Source organism: Lagopus muta, chromosome W (assembly GCF_023343835.1).
Source record: "Lagopus muta isolate bLagMut1 chromosome W, bLagMut1 primary, whole genome shotgun sequence".
Taxonomy (NCBI): domain Eukaryota; kingdom Metazoa; phylum Chordata; class Aves; order Galliformes; family Phasianidae; genus Lagopus; species Lagopus muta.
Window position 1 is genome coordinate 3,592,611 of NC_064471.1, and position 25,566 is coordinate 3,618,176.

At 43.0% G+C, this 25,566-nt stretch overlaps 4 protein-coding genes across 12 annotated transcripts in view; 1 reads left to right on the top strand and 3 right to left on the bottom strand.

Annotated features, from left to right (window-relative positions):
- Nucleotides 1-21,894, bottom strand: part of LOC125686423 (uncharacterized) — a 125,169-nt gene extending 103,275 nt beyond the window's left edge. For both annotated transcript variants that reach the window (XM_048930391.1, XM_048930390.1), the window contains exon 1: nt 19,950-21,894. In XM_048930391.1, coding sequence (XP_048786348.1) covers nt 19,950-21,894 — 1,945 coding nt within the window. The remainder of the gene's footprint in view (nt 1-19,949) is intronic.
- LOC125686399 (ubiquitin-associated protein 2-like) overlaps nt 1-25,566 on the top strand; it is a 165,572-nt gene that overhangs the window by 125,389 nt on the left and 14,617 nt on the right. For all 7 annotated transcript variants that reach the window (XM_048930328.1, XM_048930327.1, XM_048930331.1 and 4 more), the window contains 5 exons: nt 1,603-1,786; nt 4,056-4,122; nt 5,395-5,590; nt 6,797-6,888; nt 7,702-7,749. In XM_048930328.1, coding sequence (XP_048786285.1) covers nt 1,603-1,786; nt 4,056-4,122; nt 5,395-5,590; nt 6,797-6,888; nt 7,702-7,749 — 587 coding nt within the window. The remainder of the gene's footprint in view (nt 1-1,602; nt 1,787-4,055; nt 4,123-5,394; nt 5,591-6,796; nt 6,889-7,701; nt 7,750-25,566) is intronic.
- The window catches only part of LOC125686444 (uncharacterized), a 182,414-nt gene that overhangs the window by 116,030 nt on the left and 40,818 nt on the right, over nt 1-25,566 (bottom strand). The window lies entirely within an intron of this gene.
- LOC125686402 (uncharacterized) overlaps nt 1-25,566 on the bottom strand; it is a 218,178-nt gene that overhangs the window by 106,589 nt on the left and 86,023 nt on the right. Inside the window, exon 1 of one of the 2 annotated variants that reach the window (XR_007373786.1) lies at nt 16,409-19,950. Coding sequence is in view for 1 of the 2 variants with exons in the window: in XM_048930337.1 (XP_048786294.1) it covers nt 16,753-19,806 (3,054 nt within the window). In the remaining variant the exon portion in view is untranslated. Of the gene's footprint in view, nt 1-16,233; nt 19,951-25,566 lie in introns of those variants that run through there. The other variant, XM_048930337.1, reaches the window with a different exon arrangement.

The window sequence follows — 25,566 nt, forward strand, 5'->3', positions numbered from 1 at the left end:
ATTTTTTATAATGATTCTGTAGCAATTTTATTAGTCTCTTTTTCTATGCTGATTCCCTTTTGGTAACACTTCTTTTTTTTTCTCTATCTCAGACTCATAAACTGGAATCAGTTTTCTCCCACATATATATTTCATGAGTCAAAACTATTTTGAGATCTTTTATTAACAATTAAAAACTCTGACCTTTTCTCTTCTGTGTTTGCTGCTTAACATCCTTAGTTGTCTTACCAATTGATGCTCTTTAATATCAGGTCTCATCCTTTCTAAACCTTTAACTGTTCAAAACATGCTAGTAATATAATTCTGACCATTCTGTTTGTCTCCTGGTCTGTCCCTCGTATTGGGGAGATCTACTTTGATTTCAAAAAGTGAATCCTGGCATAAATGTATTGAGAGTTATAAACGTTGATTATTTATTTTATATGAATGTTGCCAGGAGGTATCAGGTAATACAATTGCGTCCTTCATAACTATGCTTATGTTGTCTCTTGGATTTCCTTCTTTGTCAGTTACAGTCATGCTTATTGGCAAGGTTAAAACCTCTTGATTTCTGTTTTCATAGACCCTAGTCCAGCAACTTTAGAGTCATTTAGGGAGAAAACCAATAATGTGATATTTAACTTCCAAGCATATATCTGACTTTTGTTTGATGGACATTCTGAGACTGTGTGACTGCACTGCAAGATAATGATGGTCTGCTGGGTAGTGGTTTCTGGCACTGCATGAAAGCATGACCCAGCAGAAGACAAGACTCAATTATTTCTGAGATTTATTTGGTGAGTGAGTGGCTAATTCTGTTTTATCCTTCTTCGGAAAACAAGAGATTAGTTTAGAAACAACTGGGAATTATGTTGGGTAGTAGAATTGTTCTGTGCCTTGCTGCAGTACAGTATTCCTTTAAAAAGAGACATTTGTGGCAAACAAGTTATACTGCATGTAGACTAAGAAGTAATATTAATGCTAACAACTTTTTTGTTACCCAGATAAAATAAAGTAAGGCAATATTTGACAACTTTTTTGACTGTGCTTAATATTTTGCTCAATTGTAACATTTTATTCTAGCTTTTATTCTAATATATAACACATTTGAGTCAGTATTCCAGTACTCCAAATGGATTAGTTTTATGTGCCTTTGTACTCCAGCAAACCAAATTTCAGGAATCAAAGATGCTGCATAGGTTGGAGCGAAGAATTAGAGCTGGAAGTAAGAATAGATTTTTGCAGTGCTTTGAAGAGTGTGAACAACCTCTGTTTGCAGAAATGGATTCAAGTAATATGCAAATATTTTTAAAATGAGAATGGACTTGTAAGCAAAAGCTAGTAATCGGATAGTAGGAGATGTAGTAAACTACAGTCTTCTGCACTTCATGTATACCATAAATCATAAATCTGTTGTAAGTGAAGAACTCAAAGGGAGAAATTAGTTCTGTTGCCGTCTATATTTTCCTTAGTAGACAGATTACTTACTACTATTCCTGGTTCTTAACAGTTAAATTCTTGTAAACCAAGGATAGAATGACTATATATTGTGTTTCTGAATCCAACTTGAGAGTCAAATATGCTGGAATTTGTCTTTGAATGCCTCTTTTTAACTCATTGCAGCTACTTCATCAGTTCCAGTGTCTAAGACAGAACCTTCTCCCTCACTGCCTTCTGCTGGTTCTCTGCCTAGTGTGGTACCCGCCACCACTTCACTTCTGCCTTCAGCATTGCAGCACATAGCAACATTGTCCAGCTTGCCTCAGTCCAGTGACTTGGCCAGCAGCTCGCTTACCCAGTTAAGCAGGTACAGTGGGATTTTTGGTAAACTGAAGGGAGTAAAATTCTAAGAAAAGGGCAAATAAAAGCGTGATTGCAAGCAGAAACATCCTGATCTCTTCTGAATCTCTCTCTTCTAATTCTAGTTAATGTCAGAAAAGGAGATCCTGTTGTCTGATAGCCCTGATTTGCAAAGTAGGAGATCTGGGCTGTCTCTTAATGATGGATCAGAGCTGCCCTCAAATTTTCAGGTGTATTAACACTTTTGTGTTTCAAGGGGCTCTTGTTTCAATCATGCCAACTAAATTACCTGAACTGATTCCCTCACTTTTCCTACTTTGTCCACAGTGCCTGCTATTTGTTTACTGCCCTATGTTTGAAATCATTCCTTTGAGAGTTTACTTCCTGCATAATTTTGAAGTACTGCAGTTTCACATATATTAAAATAAATAATAATAATTTTAAAAATTCCATAGAGATGGTGTGTGTTTTTCTTTCTACGATATTTCCTTAAGACATTTTGAAATATCAGATTGATGTTCCTGGAAGTGGATTTAGCTCAACTCATTTATATACTCTGATTTTTATATCCCTGTTACTTGAGCTTTGTCCTGAGGCTAATTACATCCTGGGACTGTACTAATTTGTTACATTTTTTAATGCTCACCTTTTTACTGTATTTGTTACAATGCAAAACTAGTAGTACCAGCTGGGGCATGGTAGATTCTTTCATACTAGTGCTTTTTTTTTTTCTTTTTTTTTTTTTTTGAACTAGTGTTGAATGGTAAATGTGTGGTAAATGTGGTAAATTTTAGTTTGAGGGTTGTTAACTGTTGGATAGATACTGAGTATCATGAAAAGATGATGCCTGAATTCCAAGCATGTCTTGACTCGGTTGTGCTGGCAGTTCTTGTCTGAGTCTCTGACGTGAGTCAGATGATGAATTAAGGCTTCTTACAAGAAGGGGATAATGGGCAAGGAAGTGGTTTAAAACAGTATGCTGGATTGAGCCATTTATTTTCTTGCTGCCTGAAGTGTTATCATCCTATTTCCTGCAGATGGGGAACAGTTTTAAAGACAATATATCAAAATAAATTTGTGAAACTGCCAAGATTTATTCTGGTCCAACACCTTGAAGAGCTGACAGAAATGTTTGCTCTTAAATTTCAACGTATAATTTAGTCTGAAGCTTTGTTAAAAAACACTGCTGCATTTTCTTACGACTATTTCCATGGAAAATATTGAAGTACTTGTTATTATTAGAACCTCACTTGCTTCTTATTCACATAATGAGGAGCTTTTTGAACAAGAAACCATACATGTTTTCAATGGCTTTGTTCTGTTTGAGTTTGTTCAGTATTCATGTTGGTATTCTGCTTATTCCTATTGTACTTTTGTATGTTCCTGACCTAGAATATAAGGTATAACTTCTGTCAGTGTAAATATTTAAGAACCAGTTTGTAACCTTTCAAGGAGACATTTGAAGATCTTTGGATTGCAAATGAATGTTGGTTCAGCTGTTACTGCCTGAGGTTCACAGGCCTTGTCAGCTTGGGGAAAAAAAAGTGGTGCTAATGCAGAGCTACTTTCTAAAATGAAATTATCTGCAGATGTTTTTCATCAGTAGGTTCATTGTTCTCAAATTCTATAGTAGGTATGAAACTGAACAGATTGTTCTGATTCATCTTTTCAATAAGGAAATGGCATTTAGGGATTGTAGCGGCATGAACAGACCTTGATTAAATGGACAGATTCTTTAGTAGTATATCTAACTCTCCTGCTTTCACAGATTACTTTTTTGTTGTTTTTTGTTGTTGTTGCTGTTTGTTTGTTTGTTTTTCAGCAGTTCTAAATTAGTTCAAATTATGATATGCAGGTTAAAATAAGAGAAATGTGGTGAGTCAAACCAAAGCACTGTCTCACCTAGTACCTGTCCTCCATGGCATCCAGTAGCAGTTGCTCAGGGAACAAGTGAGAAACGAGCCATATGTATGTGAAACTTTTCCTGGTATATTCTTCTAGTTCTCTAACTTACATGTCTTGGAGGCATCACTATGTAATTGCTGAAGCAACTTGCTGAAGCAACTATTGCTTTACTAAAAATGTAGTAAATTGATAAATATAAATGAGTGGTATTACATGTTTCTTGTCACTGATAATTATCTCTGTACTTTAAATTATTTTAAATATTAGGTAGTCAGATATTAAATAAAAGGTTGCCTATGGGGGAGGGATATACATGTAGATATGTGTTCTAGGAAAAATTCATTGTATTAATTTTTCACAACTTTTTTTAGCTCCCTTTCCAATCATCAGAGCAGTCTCTCCCCTGCCTCAGTGTTGTCTTCAAGCACATCACATGCAGTAAGTCCTGTTTGCATTTCAACAGATAATTGACATATAGTCAGTTTGTCTGATGATTAAGACCCTCTCTTAAAGTTCAGTGTCCCAGTACACAAAGAACTGAGATGAGAAGTTTATCTCACAGAGGAAGAACTGCCAGCTCTCTAGTGGTAAAAAGATTCTCATTACTACTTGTGATTTACTAGGTCAACAGTACCTATTAGAAAATTGCCAGTTGCATAGTTGAAGAGTATACTTTGACTCAGGAAGGGGATGGAATAGAGAGAATTTTTTTGGAACAAGTGTATTAAAAATAATCTTTAGAAGTGGCTATCTGAAACTGCTCCAAAAGGTGGTGCTAGCACTCTCCACTGAACAGGTTAGCTTGCAATGCAGAGGTGATGGAAAGATATCTGTCATGAGGCAGTTGTCATGACACAATATTAGAGCTTACTGTGTGGCATTGTCATCACTTGAGTATTTAATGCATTTTAGATAAGGCAAACAGTATTGAATACAGTGTTGTAAATGAAGTTGCATAAATAGAAGTCAGATTCTTCTGTGTTCTGTGATGGAGTACTTCTGTACAATGCCAGTTAGGTTGTGCTATTCTTTGTGCATGTATTTTAGTTTTTAATGCTTCATCCTAACTGAATGTGTAACTTGAAAATTCATACTTAAGCAAATATCCTTTCTTCCTATTGTCAGAGTTGTTATAGTTTGTATGTTGATGACATCGTTTTGCAAGTATGATCAGCTTTTACAGTTCAGAAACTTTATTGTGCTGAATTGAAACCAGGAACTCCTTCATACTCACATGTTCCTGTAATATATGTGTTCTGTGTTTACCACATTGACTCTGTTGTGGAGAGTTGCAATTTTAATCTTTCAAATTCCACAAGTGCATTGAGGGGAATCACAATAGCAGTATTCTGAAAACAAATACTGTCTTTTGGAAGAATACGGGAGTTTATTTAATGTAGATAATAGCTTAAATGGTTAGGGAATCAAAGGGCAATGAATAATGCAATGGAGGAACATTTGAGTTTCTGTGTTATGATTTTGTGGTGACAGTTGTTTGAATTTAACTTCTGTATAATAATTTTCTATGAATACTTAAAAATCACAAGCATGCAACTTTGTTGCTTGCTTGGTATGTACATCATGCATATACTATTAAACATTATCTTGCATGTGTTGCTTTTACTTAAAAGATTTATTTGTTTTTCCCCAGTATCTTTCACTGTGGTTTATTTGCTCTGTGATTCTCATTCTTTTTTGTCTTCTTTCTAGCACACTAGTGTTGAGAACACAACTTCGCTCCAGCCCTCGACAACCTTTTCAACTGCTTCAACCTCAGCTACTAGCACCACCTCTTCGGTTGTCAGCATATCAAGCAGTATGAACACTACAAACAGCCTTGGCCTGAGTGTTACCAGTGTGTCTATACCAGCTACTACTGCACGAGCAGCTCCCTTAGTGTCTTCAGGTTCGCAATATTAACAGATCACATGGATAGACAGAGGATTTCAGTCTACAGGGCTATCAGTTAAGCATCTCACAGCAATAACTGCACTTAGAAATCCACATTCTTGACTAGCATTTTCAGCATGTTTTATTTGCTGGCTTATAAAATAAATTTGTCTACTTTGTGTATTTAAAATATTTGTTAGGGTGTGATGTGACATTTATAAAGCTTTTTGGAGATAGAATGTGCTAAATAAATAAAAACCAGAGCAATTCCAACTTTAAGTTTTGAACCAGGAGATTTGCACATTTTGTATTCCAGGTTGTGATCAACTCTTGGCTGTGAGTTCACTTTAGCTTTAATTTTAGACCCTTCTATGGCTTGAATTCATTTGTCAGTATCAAAATACACTGCAATGTTGTCATTATCCTATGTCAAATCTCTACTGACACATCTACAGAGAGGAAAGAAGTATCTGATGTCTGGGTTATTCCATGGCAATAACCATTTTAGAAGAAGGATCCACAGACAGAGAAAGTAGGGAGGCTTGCACTGAAGTGGAAGCAAGGATAAATTCTTCTATTGCTTCTCTAATCAACTTAGCCTCCTAAAAGGAAATCCTACGGAGGGATGTGAATGATTTCAAGATTACAACCAAACTTACATATACAAGAATTTCTCACTTGAGATGTCTGACTGGCTGAATAACTTTTTTACCCTTGTGCTTCCTAGTTCTGCTTTATGGAGGTAACTGAAACTGTCTCCGTCATCTTTGCTTTTCCCAGCTACAATAAGTCACCCACAAAAAGTATACTGGTAGCATTTAATGCTTTCCAGTCTGGTGGCAAGGGGGAATGTATTGACAGAGCAGAAAATGAAATTTATTCTCAGATAAAGAACAATGCCTAAATTTTACCTTTGGGAGAGGACCAAGGAAAGAAATTCCTGTCTAATTCTTCTAATCTTCTCAAAGTAAATGACAAAATTGGACTGTTATACACTGGGATTGTTTTAGTCTGAAGTAGTTTGTGCTTTCCTTTCCTTGATGTATGTTTAATTTCTTCAGGCTATTTTGAGCATTTTCATTAACTAGCACTACATTTTTCTGTGCAGCTCTTTACATGCTATGATAATTCTTAAGCCCTGGGAGCTGCACTATCTCATGTCAGTGCTGAAGCCTAGTTTTCTCCAAAGACTTGTTAAAGTGTCTGTATTTTGGTTCTACAGGCAAAACTCCTCCAAACCTGCCCCAGGGTATACCGCCCTTCTTGCATAATCAGTACATTGTGGGACCTGGAGGACTTCTGCCTGCCTACCCAGTAAGCAATTTAATTGTATCTGTCCTTAATTATTTAAACCTTGATGCAAATGGGCTGTTCAGACCTGCTGCTGGCTATGTCAAGGCATTTGTGTTGGCACATGTTGCACCTGGAATTCTTGTTCCAAATGCTGAAGAAATATTAAATATACTCTGGGATTTACTGTTCATAGAAAAATTCAAAATCATTGGTACATACCTGATTTGACTGCTGTTGAAGCTGAGCACGTTCTGCTATAGTTTTCAGTGGTATCCAGTTTTAGGCATTTTCATTTAATTTAGACTTAGGTTTGGGTTATTAGAATAGATTTGCCATTATAATGGTTGAACTGTGCCATTTGTCCTCTGTCATACTTTTTAAGATTGCAAAAAACTTTTTGATGAACATAATTTATCTATTGTTTGAATCAGAAACTGTTCTAACCATCTTTCTGTATTGCACTGAATGTGAGGGGTTAATTGTTTGTTCTATAGCCTACTCATTAAGTCTTTGTCATATTCTCAGAAATAATAATTGCAGAAAAGAAGACTGTTACTTTTATTTCTAAATCAGAATGCCCAGTAGATTTTTCACTAATTCATAAATATGTTTCTGTAAAAACAGTATTGAAGACTTGACAGTCAAACTCTTCTCGGGGGACTACTGTCATCAGAAAACATAAGTGACAAACCATTTTGACCTCTGCTTAGCTTTACTAGCCTTAAAATTCCACAGTGCTCTGTAATTGCACAATATAACATATACCCATATACCTTTAATGTAGACCAGGCCTAGAAAAGTGTGATAATGTTATATTTTTCTTTCTTTGAGCAGATTTATGGTTATGATGATCTCCAGATGCTTCAATCCAGGCTGCCAATGGTAAGTAAATGGCTTGGTTTATTTCATTTTAAGCAAGATATATATTTCACTGTTGACAATCTGTGCAACACAAATTGCTTCATTTGATGATGATTGATTCAATGATGATTAAGAGCTTATTCTTATATTACATGTTCTTTTTTTTTTTCCAAAAAGACACAATCAATTTCTCTAGATGGTGTGAATTGATAGTGATTGTTATATTTGTCCATCTGCAAACTGTAAATAGAATTGTGCTCTGTGCTTTTGACTAGAGAAATTCTTATCTCTGAAATAACAGTATGAAATCTTGTCATATATAGTTGACATCTGGGCATGAACTTTTTCTCTTAGCCAAGGGATGGGTTTGAACAGCAAGGCATAGTATGCAAATTGACAGTCACTAGGTGCATCTAACAGGTTGTGGAGACTCTTAAAGCTGGAGATCTTTGCATATGCATATGGCAACAAATGCATCAGCAGGTGAGCTGCAGGAGGGAATTATTCAAAATTTTCTTACTTATCTGGATCCAGAATATAAATAGCGTATGAGAGAAACTCAGATCCCAGGCAGTTAGATTCACAAGGATACTCAGCCTAGAATGCAGAAAATTGTTGTGCATTGTCACACACACGCACACCCAGTAAGAAACTCAGAAAGTGTGGTAGTATGTAACTGAGAAAAGTCAAAGGATTAAGTGGTGCACTATACTCATAAAAGCAAAGATGGAGCAATGAACAGTGATCTGGAAAGAGGAATTACTGGATGAATGTTGTAGTTAGTCTCAGGTCCGTACTAAGTCTTCCATGTGGAATCTGACAGGTACTGGGATGGAATACAGGGAGGTCCCAGACAAAACCCTATCTGTCTGTTCATCCTGAAAATTAAAGGAAGAGTAGGATAATGTTGTGGTTAAGATTTGGAAATGTTCTATGCAAACAGAAAGTAGTTCAGAAAGAAATGGTGTTTCAGAAGAACTAGTCTGACAGATAACTGAATTGAGTTAGAAGAAAAATGTAGATAATATCTGATAATGCTAAATTGGAAGAAAAATGTGCTGCTAAAAGAAAGAAGAAGTGAGATCAAAAATAAGTATCGGGTAATGATACAAGTTGGAATATTTACTATAAAGGGAAAAACAAAGCCATGGAAAAAATACTAGGACTTTGCTTCAGAAGAAGCCTCATATTTGTCACACAATTATAGTGGAAAATTGACTATCATCCTGTTCCTGGGAAGTTGGCCATATATTCAGCAGAAGACCTTAAAATGAGGTCCAATATAACTGGCACACAATGATTTAGAAATAAGTAATGAAGGTTTCTGAAAACCTTTTGTTTGAGGATGTCTTTTCTAGTAAAAAGCTTTTCTGAAACCTGAAAAGTTGCAGAGAGCAGATTACTCCATGTTGAGATAAAAGGAAAGATCTAACTAGGCAAAGACCTGGCAACTTGATATCAGTTCTAGAAAAAGGTTATAGATTAGCTAAAAAAAATACATCAAATATGTCACACAAATCCAGATGGAGCTAGTAAAAACAAATAAGATACTGTAATGAATTAGGGAAATGAGAATAGTGGTATTAAAATAAGAACAACCCCGTTCAAGACAACAAAAAAACACAACCCAAACCAACAAATCTATGGAAGAAATATTTGACTTGATGAATATGAAGTTAAAAAAAAAAAAAAAGGCAACAGGCTCAAACAAGAATGTGCTTTGATCAAAATTAAATAAAAATGTACTAATAATGAAAACTATGACAGGTCAGTACTGCAGAAAGAGTGTTAGGAGTAGGCTTGTGGTTCTACACCAGACACTCTACCCAGAAAACACAACTGTGATGTGTTTGTGATGACATGCATTCACTAAAGACAGGGGATGAAAAGTTCTGGAAACATGGGAAGGCTCTCCTCAGCAAGCACGGGTGAAAGATGTGAGGTGAAGGAACGAATATGAGCTGTAGCCTAGGCTCAGTGATGTGCACAGTGGAGGTGAGTAGGAGGTGCAAGGGCTGCGGGCTTTACGCAGTTGTGGTCAGAGTGGGCACCTGGGGCTTCTGTCACAAAGATGTGTACTACTCTGAGTCTGTCTTAGCCTCTGGCTGCAGCTGTTGAAAGTAGGGAGCATGTTTGTGGTCTCCTACCCCACCTCCACTCTTCCATTGGTATTGTTTGAAGGTTTGTGCCAGAAAGATGGTGTAGTTGGGGTTTTCCCATAAAGGCAGAGGATGCTCTTAAAGGACATGAAGTGGGGATCTGATACTGTAAGTCTTAATTCCTGATCAGAAGAAAAGGAGTTACAGCAGTAGAGTGGTTTCTGCATAGGATGCTATAGCTCATAAGTAATTTTAAGAAGGTTCAGTCTGTCTGACTCTCAGATTTGTGTACGCAGGAAGAGACTGTCCATATCAGTTTCAAGCTGCCCTCACCTTTGGTTGACAAGGAATGGGTCTATGTATGCTGCTATGGCTGTGAGGCTGCTCTTGCTTCAGGGCAGCACTGGTAGTCAGCTGCCTGAGGCTGACGGTGTGGTCTTGGGGCAGAGAAATAAGGTTTTTGTTGGGATGTGAGTGTATGCACACCTACCTGTGAGCATTTCACTGCTGCACTGGTTAAACATAAGACTTCTCTACAATAAACATATAATCACAGAATCATAGAATCACCAAAGTTGGAAAAGACCTCTAAGATCATCCAATCCAACTACCCAACTATCACCAATATTTCCCACTAAACCACGTCCCTCAGTACAACACCTAAACATTTAGTGAACACCTCCAGAGATGGTGACTCCACCACCTCCCTGGGCAGCCCATTTCAGCGCCTGACCATTCTTTCGGAGAAGTATTTCCTAACATACAGCCTGAATCATCCCTGGCACAAATTGAGGCCATTCCCTCTAGTCCTATTGCTAGTTACCTTGGAGAAGAGACTGACCACTACTTCACCACAACCTCCCTTCAGGTAGCTGTAGAGAGAAATAAGGTCACCCTGTCATGGTTTTGTGATTTTTGTTATCGGTATTCCACTTCATAGAATCATAGTATCATAGAATTGCTCAGGCCTAGCCATCCAGTCAGTGTTTCACCCAGCAGAGCGTACGCCCATCCAAATCGTAGGCAGCCAGCTTCTCCACAAGAATGTTGTGGGGGACAGTGTCAAAGGCTTTACTGAAGTCCAGGTAGAGCACATCGACAGCCTTACCTTCATCCACTAAGTGGGTCTCCTTGTCATAGAATGAAATCAGGTTTGTCAAAATAGGATCTACCATTCGTAAACCCATGCTGACTGGGCCTGATCCCATGGTTGACCTTTAACTGGTCCATGATGGCTCCTGAGATTATCCGTTCCATAACCTTCCCAGGCACCGAGGTGAGACTGATAGGCCCGTAGCTGCCAGGAACATCTTTCTGGCCCTTTTTGAAGATGGGCATCACATTTGCCAGTCTCCAGTCTGCCAGGACACCCCTGGTTAGACAGGACTGCCAAAGAATGATGGAGAGTGGCTTGGCAACCACATCTGCCAACTCCCTCAGCACTCTGGGGTGCAATCCATCCAGTCCCATGGACTTGTGAGCATCCAGCTTTCACAGAATCACAGAATTGTAGGGGTTGGAAGGGACCTCCAGAGATCATCAAGTCCAACCCCCTGCCAAAGCAGCCTGGGTTGCAAAGGAGCACAGTGCTCATCCAGTTCCAACCCCCTGCTGTGTGCAGGTCGCCAACCAGCAGCCCAGGCTGCCCAGAGCCACATCCAGCCTGGCCTTGAATGCCTGCAGGGATGGGGCATCCACAGCCTCCTTGGGCAACCTGTTCCAGTGCCTCACCACCCTCTGGGTGAAAAATTTCCACCTAACATCCAACCTAAACCTCCCCTGTCTCAGTTTAAAACCATTCCCCCTTGTCCTATCACTATCCACCCTCACAAACAGCTGTTCCCCCTCCTGTTTATACGCTCCCTTCAAGTACTGGAAGGCCACAATGAGGTCTCCCCAGAGCCTTCTCTTCTCCAAGCTGAACAAGCCCAGTTCCCTCAACCTTTCCTCATAGGAGAGGTGTTCTAGCCCTCTGATCATCTTAGTGGTTCTTCTCTGGACCCATTCCAATATGATGGAGGAACTGTGTAGCTTCCTTCATCATGATGAGCCTGATGAACCCCTGGTGGCATCACAGACAATTGATGAGAATCACGATTATCAAAAGTCTACTAAAGGGGCTGATCAAACTGATTTGCTCCCTACCTGTATCATTCAATATCTCAGCTATTAAAAGCAGACATCCTCCAGCTTGAACAAATGACAACAGTAAGACTATGACTATTGCCTTGTGGAATTACCTATGGGGGCATGGAGAAGATATGAAGAAGTGGCATAAAAAACCCACTCCTGAACATTAAGTGCTAGGACACATCAACCCCCAAGGAGAACTCCTCCAAAAAGGTAATTGCTCCAGTAGCTGCGGGACACAGCAAAAGCTATAAAGGCCCTGATCATTAGTCACAGGCGGAGAAACATAGCAGTAAAAAATAGAAGGGCCCAGCACCCAGCTGAGGGAGGGAAGGATTAACAGTGTATTGGACTGTGTGGATTCGATGGCCTGGCACATCAGAACTACAGGAATATAAGGCACTGGTGGACAGTGCACTCTGATACCTTCAAGTCACCAAGGGACAAAATCTATCCATATTTCTGGAGTGACTGGGGGTTCCCAAGAGTTGACTGGGTAGGAGGCCAAAATCAGCCTCACAGGTAAAGACTGGCAAAAGCATCCTATTGTGACTGGCCCAGGGGGACCCTGTATACATCACATTGATTACCTCAGAAGGGAGTATTTTAGTGATCCCAAGGGGTATCGATGGGCCTTTGGAATAGCTGCTGTAGACACAGACAACATTAAGCAGCTGTCTGTTTTGCCTGGCCTGTCAGAAGATCCGTCTGTTGTGGGGCTGCTGCGAGTAAAAGAGCAACAGGTACCAATTCCTACAAAAACAGTGCACAGGCGGCAGTACCGCACCAACAGGGATTCTTTGCTCCCCATTCATAAGTTAATTCGTCAACTAGAGAGCCAGGGAGTGATCAGCAAAACTCACTCGCCTTTTAACAGCCCCATATGGCCAGTGCGTAAAGCCAGTGGAGAATGGAGGCTGACGGTGGACTACCGTGGCCTGAATGAAGTCACACCCCCACTGAGTGCTGCTGTGCCGGACATGGTAGAACTCCAGTATGAACTGGAGTCAAAAGCGGCCCCACAAAATGGGAAGTGAAAGGGAAAAGGGATAGGGAGATGGGAGCTGGGCTCAAGGAAGGAAAAAAAGCAGCGGCAACAATCTGTGGAGGAAAACTTATTTTACTGACTATGATATCGGAATGCAAGACAACACAATATAATACAGTCTAATTGAAATTGAGACTAATAAATCAAATAAAATAGGAGAGAGAGATTTCCTGAGACCAAGTCAAACCTGAAAAGCTTGGTATGGCTAGGAAAGCACCTTCCAGCACCACTGCAAGGCAGTAAGAGAGCGCCCAACCAGGGAGGGCCAGATCCTGTGACTTCCGTAATGTATAGGGATGGGTACCTGGAATTGAAGCTTTAACACTTTAACTCCCAGTGCACTACATGATGTTATGACATGGAATACTGAAAAAAAACACAAAACCATGACATACACTCCAACTGAAAAGGAGATCTTATCCACGTATGAGGGGGTTCAGGCTGCCTCTAAAGTAATCGGCACTGAAACAAAGCTCCTTCTAGCACCTCAACTGCCTCAGATTGTTGCTGCTGTTTTGTTTTTGGACCTATCTCTCTACCCTTTCCCTGTCTCCCTTTTCCCTTTCTGGGGCATAGATCCGTGGATCTAGTTGACGAATCAACTTATGAATGGGGAGCAAGGAATCCCTGTTAGTACGGTACTATCTGTGCACTGTTTTTGTAGCAATTGGTACCTGCTGCTCTTCCACTTGTAGCAACCTCACAAAAGATGGATCTTCCAATAGGACAGGCAAAACAAAGCTCTCTTTTCTCTTTGCTCCCTGTCTGCATCATCTACAGCATTAGTATAAGGACTTCAATTTCAGAAACTCTTTTTTTTGTTTCTGTTAGCTTCAATTCCAAATACATTGTATTACACTGTATTTTCTCATATTCTGCTATTGTATTTAGCAAATTCAGTATTTTGCCTTAGCTTATTGCCATTGTTTTCATCATCTAGGACCCTCTCCCTACCTTTTCCCTCCCCCCCCCCCAGCCCCCTACAATTATTGGGGCATAGATTTGTGGGTCATTTCACCCCCTTGTCATGGCCACTAGTCTGAAACAGGCCGAACCATGACAGTGACGCAGTGATAAAACCAAATTACCTGGGGGAAAAAAAAAAGGCCAATGAAATACTGCACAATTTAAAGTTATAGCCAGTATTTGCAGTCCTAAGTCTTTTTCATGTTATTTCATGTTCAGTGATAGAGGAGTGTAGGAAATGGCAGTGACATACAGAAATGAGGCGAGGTAGATAGTCCAGTTAACTGAGAAAGCACTTGATGTGGTGGAACATTTGAAGAGGTGGATGTGAATGAGGATGCTTTTCCAGTGTAGGATAATGTGTGGAAATGAGTACAGGAGTGGTTAAAGCCTTAACTCTGGAAGGGTTAGAAATGGTGAAGAGTAAGTGAACATTAGAAGGAAAACCTACTACATAGAATTGTCATCTGAAATCCAGGAAGAAAACTCTCTAACTCCAATGTGGTGCTGGAAAGTGGCATCCCTTTATTCCTCATGATGCACGCCAGGCAACTTGACAAACAAGCGCTTCCTCTCAGAGTTCAGGTTCTACATTTAAACAGTTAATACATACATATTGTAGAGCAAACAAAGGCAATGACAGAGCCTTTATTTGAGATATAGGTGCTACAGGAAAAGATACCAGAGGAATTAACTTCCCCCCCCCCTCCCCGGAACAGTTTGGAGAAAGGGGCAAGCTGAAGAACGCAGCCTTCTCCCATTTGTACTCTCGCACCACAGGAGAAGGGGAAACCCACACAGACTCAAATTGCACACGTGTTCCCAGAAGCATTGCTGAGACAGAAAGGGTGACTCCAGCCCCCACCCTCACCCCTCCCTCCAGGGGCTCATGGGCTCACAGCATGTGCGTGCAGTTGCATTTAGAGTAGTCATACACCCACTTCCTTACTTTTTCCGCATTTTTCCACCATCAACTTTATCACTGAAACTTTTGGCTGACCTTTAGCTGATTTTCCCAAATTTGGCAAATTCCCATTGCTTGTTAGGCCATAATGAGCAAATTCCAAAAGAATATCTTGAAAATTCAAGGAAAATACCCTTGCATCTGGCGAAACGCAAAGATAAGTAGTCTATTAAGACTGCAGCGCTTCTTGTGAGGCAGAATCCTTGAGGTAAACAAGGCTGTTCGCACACTAAGCATAAGCAAAGATGAAATTGAATGTTTTAGAACTAACACTCATTGATTCCTTTTGCTAAACTTATATATTGGTCCTTAAACTAATACAGTGATCCCTATTGCTAAACAAACCAACCTGTACAATCAATGGATATTAAGATGTTATAATCACAAAAGAACAAGAAAGTTAGACAAAGTAGACTAGGATAATAAGGAAGAATAAATGGAAGGCTTACCTGTATGCTAGCCTTAACTACAAAAAGCACCAGAAGAAGGGATCTCCAGATGAGATCCTTCCCCCCTGGTAGCCAGCTCTTAAACAGGTCTAGGAGGGGTGCAGCCTGGCTCCACCCCTTCCAGCAGCACAGATGAATTGCCTTCACCTGTGCTCCTCTGGCTGATTCATGGCTCACCTCAGGTGATCAATCAGAGGTTCAGGCCATGACTCAGCAGTTCCCATACACTCCACCCCTTCACGGCATGAACCAATGATCAGGTTAAATAAAGAGTAAGCTTTCCCTAATACAGAGATCCTCTATATTGTGACGCTTACACAATTTTATCATGACGCGTGTTGGTACAATTCCAGACGAGTGATGATCAGTGGATGTCCATATTCTTCTATGGGCCAGTGCTCGATGATGTGACTGGAAGCATGTGGCAGTGAGGTGCAGGTCCGTTCTGTGTTCCATCAGTCCCATGCAGACCATCACCGGGTGTTGTACGTGATCTGACAGCAACACTGGAACACTTGATGGCATTTTGTTCCTTCCGGTGGTCCTGAAGGCTCACAGACTCACGGGGAGTAATACAGATGTTTTACAGGTACCAAGAGGGGAAGGTCTGCTCTCCAGGGCAAGATACAGGCCATATTTCTATCCTGGGTCAACACTTCCACTTGTACTGGGGCACGTCCTGGCCGCCTGTACCACACCTTCAGGCCAGATATCTGCAGCTGCATAATGATATCAGGCACCAAAGGAGGTGTCCTGATCTGCCACAGTGTCACGGAGTTGATCAGATCAATCTATGTCCGTGACAGGGGCGACAGGCCTCTGCCCTCCCCCCCCCACCCCAGTCCCACAAAAATGGGAAGGAAGGAAGGGAGGAAAAGAGCAGCGGCAACAATCTATGGAGGAAAACTTGTTTTACTATAATATCGGAATACAAAATAACACAATATATACAATTTAGTTGGAATTGAGATTAATAAACCAGACAAGATGAGAGAGAGAGAGAGTTCCCGGGACCGATTCAAACCTGAAAAGCTTGGAACGGCCAGGAAAGCACCCTCCAGCACCCACTGCCAGGCAGCAAGAGAGCGCCCCCCCCCACCCGGAAGGGCCAGATCCCGTGACTGCTGTAATGTACAGGGATAGGTAGCTGGGATTGGGCAGTGACACTTTAATGCCCCGTACACTACATGATGTTTTGATGTGGAATACTGAAACCCAAAAACAAAAAAACAAAAACAAAAAACATAGAACCATGACATTCCACCCCTTATTCTACATCGTTACATCATGCTTAAAATATATATACATATATACAAACAAACAAAAAGTGATTAAAATGCACACATGGCTATGTACATATACATAGAATTAGTAACTGCACTCCCCCGGCATCAAGTTTCCTTGTGGTACACATTGGACATCCCCATTCTTCTGCATTACCCACCAAGTGGATCCTGGTCCCTGGGCAAAAACTGTACCACGGAGAGGTTTGCCCTTTCCAGAAGCTGGAAGAACCCAAACTGCCTTTCCAAACATGTTCTTTACATGTACAACAGGGACTTTATCTCCCTCTATGGTATGTAGGGAACTGGATTGGTTAGGACCATCACGATTGATAGATCCTCTGGTATTGACCAACCAGGTGGCTTCTGCCAAATGCTTCTCCCAGTGCTTAAATGTTCCGCCACCCAGTGCTTTTAGCATCGTTTTTAACAATCCATTGTATCGTTCAATTTTACCAGAGGCTGGTGCATGATAGGGAATATGGTAAATCCACTCAATGCCATGATCTTTGGCCCAAGTATTTACAAGAGAATTTTTGAAATGAGTCCCATTATCTGACTCAATCCTTTCTGGAGTGCCGTGTCGCCACAGGACTTGTTTCTCGAGACCCAGTATGGTGTTTCGGGCGGTAGCATGGGGTACTGCATATGTTTCGAGCCACCCAGTGGTTGCCTCCACCATAGTAAGCACATAATGCTTACCATTGCGAGATCGTGGCAAGGTGATATAATCAACCTGCCATGCCTCCCCATATTTGTACTTTTGCCATCGCCCTTCTTCCCACAGAGGTTTCATCCTCTTGGCTTGTTTGATGATGGCACATGTTTCACAGTTATGAATAACCTGTGCAATGGCATCCATAGTTAAGTCCACCCCTCGGTCTCTAGCCCATTTGTATGTTGCATCTCTCCCTTGATGACCTGAGGTCTCATGGGCCCACCGAGCCAGAAATAATTCACCCTTGTTCTGCCAGTCCAGGTCTATTTGAGCCACCTCAATTCTGGCAGCTCGATCTACCTGATGGTTATTTTGCTGTTCTTCAGTAGCCTGACTCTTGGGCACATGAGCATCTACATGGCGCACCTTTACAATCATATTCTTTATTCGGGCAGCAATGTCTTTCCACAGTTCAGCAGCCCAAATAGGTTTACCCCTTCTTTGCCAGTTATTTTGCTCCCACTGCTGTAACCACCCCCATAAGGCATTTGCTACCATCCATGAGTCAGTGTAAAGATAGAGCATTGGCCACCTCTCCCGTTCAGCGACATCTAAGGCCAGTTGGACAGCCTTTACCTCTGCAAATTGGCTTGATTCGCCTTTCCCTTCAGTGGCCTCTGCAACTTGTCGTGTGGGGCTCCACACAGCAGATTTCCATCTGCGATGCTTTCCCACAATACGACACGATCCATCTGTGAACAGGGCATATTTCTTTTCATTCTCTGGTAGTTCATTGTATGGTGGGGCTTCTTTAGCACGTGATACTTCTTCTCCCGGTGGTGTTCCAAACTTTTTACCTTCAGGCCAGTCCATGATGATCTCTAGGATTCCTGGACGGCTGAGGTTCCCCATCCGCGCTCGCTGTGTAATCAACGCAATCCACTTGCTCCAGGTGGCATCAGTAGCATGATGGGTGGAGGGAACCTTTCCTTTAAACATCCAGTTCAGCACTGGCAGTCGAGGTGCCAGAAGGAGCTGTGTTTCAGTACCGACTACTTCGGAAGCAGCCCGAACCCCTTCATAAGCGGCTAAGATCTCCTTCTCAGTTGGAGTGTAGCTCTCTTCAGACCCTCTGTATGCCCGACTCCAGAATCCCAGGGGTCGGCCTCGTGTCTCTCCTGAGGCTCTCTGCCACAAACTCCAAGTGGGACCGTTCTCTCCAGCAGCAGTGTAGAGGATGTTCTTTATACCCTGTCCCGTCCGCACTGGCCCTAGGGCCACGGCACGGGCTATCTCCTGTTTAATCTGTTCAAAAGCCTGCTGCTGCTCAGGGCCCCATGTAAACTCATTTCTCATTCGCGTCACATAATAAAGGGGGCTTACAATGAGGCTGTAGTTTGGAACATGCATTCTCCAAAAGCCCACTGCACCCAGAAAAGATTGTGTCTCTCTTTTGCTAGTGGGTGGAGACATAGCAGTGATTTTGTTGATCACGTCTGTCGGGATGTGACGACGGCCATCTTGCCACTTTATACCTAGGAATTGAATCTCCTGGGCAGGTCCTTTCACTTTGCTTCGCTTAATAGCAAAACCAGCACTCAGAAGAATTTGGATCATTCTCTCTCCTTTTGTGAAGACTTCTTCTGCTGTATCGCCCCACACAATGATGTCATCAATGTACTGCAGGTGCTCAGGAGCACTGCCCTGTTCCAATACAGTTTGGATCAACCCATGGCAAATGGTCGGGCTGTGTTTCCACCCCTGGGGCAAACGGTTCCAGGTATACTGAATGCCCCTCCATGTGAAAGCAAACTGTGGCTTACATTCTTTGGCCAAAGGAATGGAAAAGAAGGCATTAGCAATGTCAATGGTGGCATACCATTTGGCCGCTTTTGACTCCAGTTCGTATTGGAGTTCTAACATGTCCGGCACAGCAGCACTCAGTGGGGGTGTGACTTCATTCAGGCCACGGTAGTCCACCGTCAGCCTCCATTCTCCACTGGCTTTACGCACTGGCCATATGGGGCTGTTAAAAGGTGAGTGAGTTTTGCTGATCACTCCCTGGCTCTCAAGTTGACGAATTAACTTATGAATGGGGAGCAAAGAATCCCTGTTGGTGCGGTACTGCCGCCTGTGCACCGTTTTTGTAGCAATCGGTACCTGTTGCTCTTTTACTCGCAGCAGCCCCACAACAGACGGATCTTCTGACAGGCCAGGCAAAACAGACAGCTGCTTAATGTTGTCTGCATCCACAGCAGCTATTCCAAAGGCCCACCGATACCCCTTAGGATCCTTGAAATGCCCCCTTCTGAGATAATCAATACCTAGTATACATGGAGCCCCTGGGCCCGTCACAATAGGATGGTTTTGCCAGTCCTTACCAGTGAGGCTTATCTCAGCCTCCAACACAGTCAATTCTTGAGAGCCCCCGGTCACTCCAGAAATATGGATTGATTCTGTCCCTTGGTGACTCGAGGGCATCAGAGTGCATTGTGCACCAGTGTCCACCAGGGCCTTATATTTCAGTGGTTCTGATGTGCCAGGCCATCGAATCCACACAGTCCAATATACTCTATTATCCCTTTCCCCCCCCTGACTGAGGGCAGGGCCCCCCTATTCATTACCTGTGGTAACTGGAGCAACTGCACTGGTGGTTGATCTGCTTTGTAATTCTTTCACCCGGGCTCGTAGTACAGGAGTAGGTTGACCGTGCCACTTTCCCATGTCTTCTCCATGGTCACGTAGGTAATACCATAAGGTAACTCGCGGTGTATTATTTCTTACTTGAGCCGGAGAGCGTTTGCTTCTAACAGCTGAGATCTTTGATGGTGCACGTGAGAAGGAAGGAAGGTGGGCTCGGATCATCTCCTTCATCTCCTTCATCTCCTTCATTAGACTCTTTTGATTATCCTGATCTTCATCAAGCATCTCTGATACTGTTACAGGTTTGTCACGGTTAATCAGTTGAGACATTTGCTGCCGCGTTTCATTCAGTTGGTCCGTCACTTTTGAGATAGCGGCTACAGCAGCATGAATGGGGGATAGCAACTGCTGATAGTTTTGGAGCGTAAGAATTAATTCATAAACTAAGGGCGTTCTCTGTTGTTCCTGGTATCTGTCACACGCTGACGTTAGTGTAGCGGCATATTTGTCCGGCGCTGTTGTCACGAGTTTCTGCCATATCTCAGGCGTCGTCCTCACTCTTTCAGGGTCGCGGTTTTGGTGTGGTTGGTTAGGAACAAAGTTAGGGTCATACAACATTTCCACCACGCCTATTTCCCTCAAATACTGGATTCCCTTTTCCACTGTATCCCATTTTTTCATCGCAATCTTCAAACCGTTTTTGAAGGGATACTTTTCCTTCACGGCTATTAACACTCGTTCCCAGAGGGAGGCAGCCTCATCCGAACATCGACTAATTCCTCTATCAATAGCTGGGTCTCTGGCAATGGCGCCTAGCTGGCGAGCTTCATTACCATCCAGAGACAAGCTATGGGCCCCACTGTCCCAACAGCGAACCAACCAGGAAACAATACTTTCATTCAGGTGCCGTGTAAACTCCTTTCTTGAACCTTGGATTTCAGTCATCTTTAGAGGCCGGCGAGTAGTAATAGAGACTTCCTCTTCATCACTCTCTTCTGCATGTCTCTTAGTTTTCGCTTTTGCCTTTCGCGATGGTGGTGGTTCTGAGGAGGGCCCCTCGCCTGGATCTTCCTCCTCCTCCTCCTCCTCTTCTCTTTTTCGTTCAAGACGCGAAGACACTCGTTTCCATTTCTTGCCCTCCACAGGAGCAACCGGTATTGTTACTGGTGTCTCCTTTGATTGATTAGATTTGACTTGGGGATTTTCCCCTTTGGCTTGAACCTCAGCTCGGAAACTCTCTCTCTCCCGAATGGTATTATATAGGGCACGGTAAGCACAAGCCAAACCCCAAATAAGTTGTACCTCCTTAGATTTATGTAAGCCGCATAGTCCCTGACTCAAATACTGGCTTAATTTCTCGGGATCCCACAGGTGTTCAAGAGTAAAATCCCATGACACTGCGGGTCCCCATGCTTCTAAAACCTTTCCTAAACCTCTCCATATTCCCTGCCAATCATCATTCTCTAGTTTTGGAGGAGACTCCTTCCCCTTATTACGAATGCATAGGAATACATTCAGGAAAATTGATGACATGCACACGCACACCAACATGAGTATTAGTTCAGGAGTCAAAAAACGTTTGACAAACCGAGAAGAAAACCCAGAGACTGGTCTGAACATCGTGTTGTTTGTAAAATTAGCTATTCCATTTGGGATGTAGTTGTATGTGAAATTACCCATTCCTTCTGAGATGTAGTTGTTTGTGAAATTAGCCATTCCTTCTGGGATGTAGATGTCAAAGTTCAAATCATACCACATTGCAAATAGGTAAAACATAGGTGTCTCCATCAGTGCCCTTAGGTAGTTATATACGGATGCAATTCCAAAACACACAAGTGTGAGATGGATTATTGGCCAGTAGGTTGTGACTAACACCATTGCTTTAAATCCTTTACCCAGCACCCCCACGATAACGAGTGGGTTCATCGCTGGTGCTTGCTAAAAAGGGTTAATGAATTGAAGCTAACAAGAGGAGGGAAAAAAAAACAAAAAAAGGAAAAAAAAAAGAGGCACTACTCAGACTAAGTAGTGCTCAAAGTTTACAAATATCCCAGAACACTGGCAGTACGCCTAATCTTTCAAGGTCAGGTTTTCCAGTACAGAAACCTGAACTACTGATAATGCTCCCTAACGAAGCTCTCTAAGAGCAGAGAGAAAAAAAGATTCGTTCTAAAAACTAAAAAGCAGTCGTGCCCCACGTTGGGCGCCAAAAAATCTGTCACGGAGTTGATCAGATCAATCTATGTCCGTGACAGGGGCGACAGGCCTCTGCCCTCCCCCCCCCACCCCAGTCCCACAAAAATGGGAAGGAAGGAAGGGAGGAAAAGAGCAGCGGCAACAATCTATGGAGGAAAACTTGTTTTACTATAATATCGGAATACAAAATAACACAATATATACAATTTAGTTGGAATTGAGATTAATAAACCAGACAAGATGAGAGAGAGAGAGAGTTCCCGGGACCGATTCAAACCTGAAAAGCTTGGAACGGCCAGGAAAGCACCCTCCAGCACCCACTGCCAGGCAGCAAGAGAGCGCCCCCCCCCACCCGGAAGGGCCAGATCCCGTGACTGCTGTAATGTACAGGGATAGGTAGCTGGGATTGGGCAGTGACACTTTAATGCCCCGTACACTACATGATGTTTTGATGTGGAATACTGAAACCCAAAAACAAAAAAACAAAAACAAAAAACATAGAACCATGACACACAGGGACACGATGGGGGTCCCTTTAGCAATAAAGATCTGAGTGTTGACCACAATATCAGTAGGCCATGTACCTATTACAGGAGGGACTACTCAGCCTCCCACCTCCAACAGTCTCCCCCAAGGTGCAAGTAGGCCACACCACTTGGGTCCTACCTGCACCTTCCAGGGCCATTTTATTTTATGGGTACCTGGATCTAAATTCTCAGGGGCAGGGAGCAGAAGATTATTTTCATTACCAATCTGGGGTCTTACATGATGATCAGTGCCCGTAATTTGGATCCTAAGCGGGGTGGCCCATGTCATCTGCAACATTCTCAGGGCACTGGGTCTGCCGTCTCAAGGTCTTTCATTCAGGTCCCGCAGGGTTTCATACAGTCTTTTCTTCCACCCCTGCAGGGACTGGGAGTCTGTCTTCAGGGCAGCCTTAAGAATACCGTTATAATGTTCAATGAGGCCTGCCCCCATTGGATTATATGGCTGGCAGGTGGAATCGCCATTCGATGTTATTTTCTTCTGCCCAGCGCTGTATCGTTGCACCAGTAAAATGAGTCCCTTGGTCGCACTCGATGACTTGAGGTGTCCCGTAGGCAGACATCAGTTTAGCGAGTGCCTTGATGGTATATGCCTGGTTTGCTCTCGGTACAGGATAGGCCTGCAGTAGCCCACTTGCAGTGTCGACACAGGTCAGGGCGTATCTTGCCCCCTCGGAGCGAGGAAGGGGCCTGATGTAACCAACCTGCCATCACTGGAGAGGATTGTGTCCCCTAGCAAGATGGGCTGTTGTTTCGGGCAACGATCTCGGTCTCATCTTGGAGCAAGCGTCGCATCCCGGCATGCCTGGATGATGTCAGATAGTCGTATGGACAGTCCCCATGCTTTAGCAGCTGCCCACATTGTCTTTTGTCCAGCATGCCATAGCTTCTGATGTAACCAGCGGGCGATGTTCTCAGATGGTGAATTCTCAATCCCTCGAACTCGGGCCAGTGTGTCAGCTTCATCATTTCCCGGTGACTGTAGGGGCTGATGACCAGAAACATGGTAGACACGTACAGTCCTGTGTTTGACCGTATTCCATATATCTAACCACATGTCTTTGCCCCAGATCGGTCAGGCGTGGATTGTCCATTCCTGGGTGGCCCACTGTGCAATCCAAAGAGTGAGCCCCTGGTACACAGCCCAACTATCTGTGCAGACGTTCAGGATACCATCACCGGGTTCCTTGGTTATAACCATCCACACAGCTCGCAGTTCTGCCCATTGGCTGCTCTGACCATCCCCCTCGTCGAACCAGATTGTCTCGGTGGAAGGATGGTATGCTATTGCTCTCCACTTGCTCGGGTTGCCCTTGCTGGACCCATCTGTGTACCAAGCATCTTCAGGGATAGGATATTTTCCCTCCTGAACGGGACTCTTCTCTGGTGCAGCGACCAGTATTTCTTTTGGTGCATCACTGTGATACGTAACTGGGCCTAGGATCTTCTGGAGTTCTTCTTTCAAGGGTGATGAAGACAGACTGCTCCTTTGGCTGAGGTAGGCGACCCATCGTGCCACCGTTTGTGCTTGGGCCACCCCTGTCTTAGGAAGGTGGGTCAGGTCTTTCACCCACCCCTGAATTGGCAGAGTGGTCTTGACTATAACTGCAGCTGTTTGAGTTATTGGCTCTACTGCCTGTAATGCCGAATAGGCAGCCAATAACTGTTTTTCAATCATACTGTATCTTTCTTCTGCTCCGTGCCAAACCTGAGACCAGAAACCAATGGGGGTCCGAACAGAACTCTGGCGTTGCCACAGGCCCCAACCAAAGCCGTCTTGAGTAACATGAACGTCCAATTCAGCTGGGAGGGTAGGTTCAAATATACCCAATGCCTGGGCTTGTTTAACTGCCAGTTTTGCTTGTTGGAAAGCATCCTGTTCTGTTTTCCCCCAGTCCCATAGCTGCCCCTTTTTTGTGAGTCTGTATAGTGGCCTTAGCAGCTGCGCTAGGTGAGGTATAAAGGAACGCCAATAACCCAATATACCTAGAAACTCTTGCAGCTGCTTTGATGTTGTAGGGACTGGGAACGCCTGAACCTTATCTATGACAGCACTGGGTAGCACTGCGGTCTTTCCTGACCAAACCACCCCCAGGAATTTTATGGACAGGCCTGGACCTTGCACCTTTTGGGGATTTATAGCCCATCCCCTCTGTTGTAAATAGGCGGTTAATGAATTTGCTGCCTGTCCTACTGCCTCCAGTGAGTCGGATGTCAACAGGAGATCATCAATATAATGATATTGGTTAACATCATCAGGTTTTCTCCAGTCAGTCAGGTCACACGCCACTAGATTGTGACAATACGTTGGTGAATGCACGTACCCCTGTGGCAGGACCTGAAAGGTCCACTGCCTGCCTCCCCACGTAAACGCAAACTGATCTTGCGATTCCTCAGCAATTGGGATACTGAAGAATGCATTTGCTAGATCTACGACACAATGATAGGTTTTTATCTCCCTACTCAATGTGTCCATTAGGGAGGCAATATTGGGTACGGCCGCATGAATAGGCGGCGTAACCTTATTTAAATCTCTGTAATCTACTGTCATTCTCCATGTGCCATCCGACTTCCGCACTGGCCATATGGGGGAGAATACGGGCTGTGTGCAGGTCTTATAATGCCCACTTTTTCTAATTCCTGCACTGTTCTCGATATTTCATCTTGCTCACCCAGGAGTCTATACTGTCTGACATTAGTAATCTGGCACGGTTTCGGCAGGCAAATAGGCCCATGTTTTGCATGGCCTCTTAATATTGCCTGCACCGCCCGGATACTGATACATCTTTGTCGAAGTCTGAACTCTCCCACGGTTGTTTGGAGAGCCAGACCCCATAGAATATCTATGCCCAGGACG